The sequence below is a fragment of the Corvus brachyrhynchos genome, unplaced genomic scaffold (assembly GCF_000691975.1).
Source record: "Corvus brachyrhynchos isolate BGI_N302 unplaced genomic scaffold, ASM69197v1 scaffold338, whole genome shotgun sequence".
In the NCBI taxonomy this organism is placed as follows: Eukaryota; Metazoa; Chordata; class Aves; order Passeriformes; family Corvidae; genus Corvus; species Corvus brachyrhynchos.
The window spans coordinates 763,638-767,287 of NW_008239334.1; the positions used below are offsets into that span (position 1 = coordinate 763,638).

Here is a 3,650-nt window from a genome sequence, read left to right on the forward strand (position 1 = left end):
ACAAAGGACGCACAAAGGCAGCACAGCCCCTCGGCGAGGTGCTGGCTCTGCCCTGCAGCGGCTGCCTGCACAGGAGCGGGGTGCAGCCAGGGGTTAGTCACTGAGGCATCACCAAAAACTCCTTTTAATTCCAAACACCTTCCAGCCATTCCTTCAGCGAGCTCGAGGTCTCCTGAAGGACTGAACTCTGGGTTGGGGTTAAAAGGCTGAAACAAAACTGAAGGCAGCCAAGGCACACATGCTGATCCTGGGCTTTTGCAGGGCAGGACAGATTTCAGAGCCTTTTCCCAGCTCCTGAGCAGCCCCAAAACTCCTCTCCAGCACAGGCTGGAAGGAGGGTGGCCAGGACATGGAGCTCTGAGCCCTGCATGGACAGAGAGGTGCAGAGTGAACTGCCCTGGTGCAGCCACTGGGCACAGCTGGCACGTCCCCAAGCTGAGTGTGTGCTGTGGCAGCGAGGGGACAGCAGGGAGGCACTGGGAGAGGAGCTGGAGCGGGGATCTCATGGCAGCAGCCACCAGCAGCATCACAGGGCTTAATTAGCTCTTCTCCTCCCAAGTGCCTGACAGCCGCCTGGCTCTCTTCCCCACCCTCCATCCCTTCCATCTGTGCACAACCTCCCTCCTCTCAGCCATGGATTCAGTGACACTTTCCCAGCAGGGCTGTCCCCTTCCCCCCCCTCCCCGGCAGCAGAGATTGTGCTGGTGGGGAACAGGAACACAAATGAGCTCCCAGCCCCAAAACACCAGAGCAAATACGCCAGCAGTGTGAAAGCCCAGGTCATGGAGCAGAGGCTGCATTGGAAGCATCCCTCTCACTGGGAAAGGAGATCTGTTTGCTGTTCTGAGGCTGACAGCAGGTTAAAAACTCCTTCTCATCCGCCCATCTGGGGGGAAACCCCAGGCACAGTCACGCTGAGGTAAATTAATAACTGCAAATGAAGAGATGTTGCAGCTGCAGAGCTGTACCTGACAGGTCCGTGCTGCGGCTGGCTTCAAACTGGGTCTTCTTGCTCTGGTACTGGGACTTGGTGGCAAACAAGCTGCTGTTGAGGGCTTCGAGCTCCCTCGAGAGGGAGGCAGTGTCATCCAGGAAACGAAGGTCAGGATTTATGCCTCGGACCTGCTCCCTAGCAGAGAAAAAGAACAAAATGTGAATTAAGCAGAGAGCAAAGCACCTACAGACAGAGAGCAGGGCCGAGAGAGCCATCTGTGCTGGGGCACTGCCAGCACCTGGCAGAGGGGCACCTCTGAGCCCAGGGACAGCTGAGGACCCGCCAGGGCCTCACAGGTTTGCAGAGAGAGGGGCTGGGCTGCAGCCCCCCACAGCAGGGCCTGGGAATGCTGGATGTGCCCTGAGAGTGCCAGCACACAGCCTGCCCACACTCCTCCTGGGTGCACGGGACAGGCACACGTGGAAGCGCTGCTCTCCTGCATCCCCGCTCACTCCGTGAGCAGAGCAAGGCATTGCAGGGACAGGAACAAAGCAGAACCCATGCAAGCAGCTCCCAGAGAAACCCCAGCAGCTCCTCCTAGATCAGGGATGTGCCCCACAGGCAGCACTCATCCCTCACCTGATGGCAGCGAGCACACTGCCCGCCTGGGCCAGGCTCTGCGGTGTCACAGCGGAGCGGCCGAGGATCCCCTGTGCCTGCTGCAAGTTCCCCAGCGCCTGCGAGAGGCGAGGGCCGAGCCGGGAGTCCCCCGCGCCCGTGGGCAGCCACGCCGTGGCGTTGGCCAGGCTGGCCTGGCGCGGGGGTAGGCGCTCAATGTCCCCGTCGTAGGTGTGGAAGCAGGGGTGGCACAGCTGGCAGCCGGGGTAGGAGCTGCAGTGGCCCCGCTGGCACTGGTCACAGCGGGGCCCAGTGACACCGCTGCGGCACAGGCACCGGCCCGTGGCCTGGTCACAGCCCACCTCCTCCGTGCCCTGGAAGTCGCAGTCACACTCTGGGACAGGAAAGGTGGAGAGAGAGAGAGGTGAAGCCCAAAAGAAGGTGGTGCTGAATAACTTCATATCTGTATAAGACTAGCCCTTAATTAGGGTTAATGAGATCCCAACCTGACGTCCATCCCCTCCCACCAGCTCCTGCAGCAGCTGGGACAAAGGTGGCATGGGCAGAGGAATGGGAAGAGCCCCTGACCCTGTAGGGCCAGCCCAGGGTGGCCCAGGGCCTGCCCAAAGCTGCTGGGAGGGCATTTGTGGATACTGCAGATGACCTGGGAGGCTGCTCCAGAGAGGAAATTTCTCTTGCAAAACAGCATGGGAACTGGGATGTCAGGACATGGGCCAGCTACGCCTTTTCCCAGATAATCCGTGATTTCACATGGGAAACGCCAAGCCAAACCAAAAGGAAAGGTCCCTACCTGTGCACCCTCCCCGTGCATCTCTGTAGTGCCTGGGTGGGCACAGCTGCTGCCCCACGGCCGAGCACGTCTGTCCCGTGAAGCCGTCCCTGCACGGGCACTGTCCTGTGAACTGAGAGGGGAACACGTCAGGGACATTGCTGGACACTCTCCCTCAGCTGCTCTTGACCACCAAAACCAGCACATGGACCATTTCCTCTGCTCAGTCTGTGCCCAGGCCGTGCCCGCACTGCCCATGCCAGGCTGCACCTCAGGCACAGGATGCAAACAGGCTCCAAACAGCCCCAGCACCACAAGGAGGGTGTTCAGCCTTGTTTCAGAAACAAAGCAATCGCCCACGAGCAGCTGCTTTGCCATCTCAGGTCTCCTCCCCACGCTGAGCTCATTTGGAACCTATCTTAGGCTCTTAGAATTTGTCATGGTTTGGGGTTTTTTACATTTAACTTTAATTTTCCCAGTTGCCTCTTAAGCCTGAAGTGGCACACATGCTTTTCATTGACAAATGAGCATAATTAACTTCCCTCGCCTGTATGAAGATGTCTTATTAGGGCTTCCTTGATAAATATCAGCCTTCTTAAAATGACTTAATCTTGCCTCAGTAATTACCACCTTCTTTCATTTTCCTGAATAATCTGTCATGGTGTTTTCTAGGAATTAGGAGAAGGAAAGTAAGAGTGGGATGCACTGGGGAACACACGGCTCTTTTTGTGAAGGTTCCCATGGATGGGACAGGACAAAGGAGCCACCCAACAGGTGGGTTTGATGCTCTGACAGGTTCCCAGTGAGGGGACACGTGGCCGTGGCACCCTGGTCTGTGCAGCTCAGCCCCCAAGAGCCCCTCATAGCAGCACTTGTGGAGTCGGGAAAGGAAAAAATGGAGCAAGCACAGGGAAACAAAAAGGAAACCCTGCTGAAGGAAGAGGCGTCACCCCGAGGCTGCGCAGGGCGGGCTGGGGGTACCTGGTTGCACTGGGGGCTGCGGGAGCCGCGGGGGTGGCAGGCACAGGGCCGGCAGCCCTGCCCGCTGCCCAGGTCCCAGTGCCCGGCCGCGCACTGCCCGCAGTCGCTGCCCACCACGTTGGGCAGGCAGGAGCACCTCCCACTCTCATCGTCACAGGGCTCGTCCTGCCGTGTCCCCAGGGCATTGCAGGCGCATCCTGGAACGCGGAGGGGTTGGTTTGGGATTGGTACAAACGAGCGCAGAGCACCAGGCCAGCCTCCCGAAGGACCGAGTAGCCACCCAAAGGGGCTCTCCCGTCTCTCCCTTCCCACCCGAGCTCAAGGGAT

General features: G+C 59.0%; 1 protein-coding gene across 1 annotated transcript in view; it reads right to left on the reverse strand.

Moving 5' to 3' along the window:
* Positions 1-3,650, reverse strand: part of LAMB3 (laminin subunit beta 3) — a 34,914-nt gene that overhangs the window by 5,958 nt on the left and 25,306 nt on the right. Inside the window, exons 14-18 of the mRNA XM_017741098.1 lie at positions 3,324-3,520; positions 2,364-2,475; positions 1,574-1,946; positions 933-1,129; positions 25-65 (exon numbers count right to left, since the gene is read on the reverse strand). Coding sequence (XP_017596587.1) covers positions 25-65; positions 933-1,129; positions 1,574-1,946; positions 2,364-2,475; positions 3,324-3,520 — 920 coding nt within the window. The remainder of the gene's footprint in view (positions 1-24; positions 66-932; positions 1,130-1,573; positions 1,947-2,363; positions 2,476-3,323; positions 3,521-3,650) is intronic.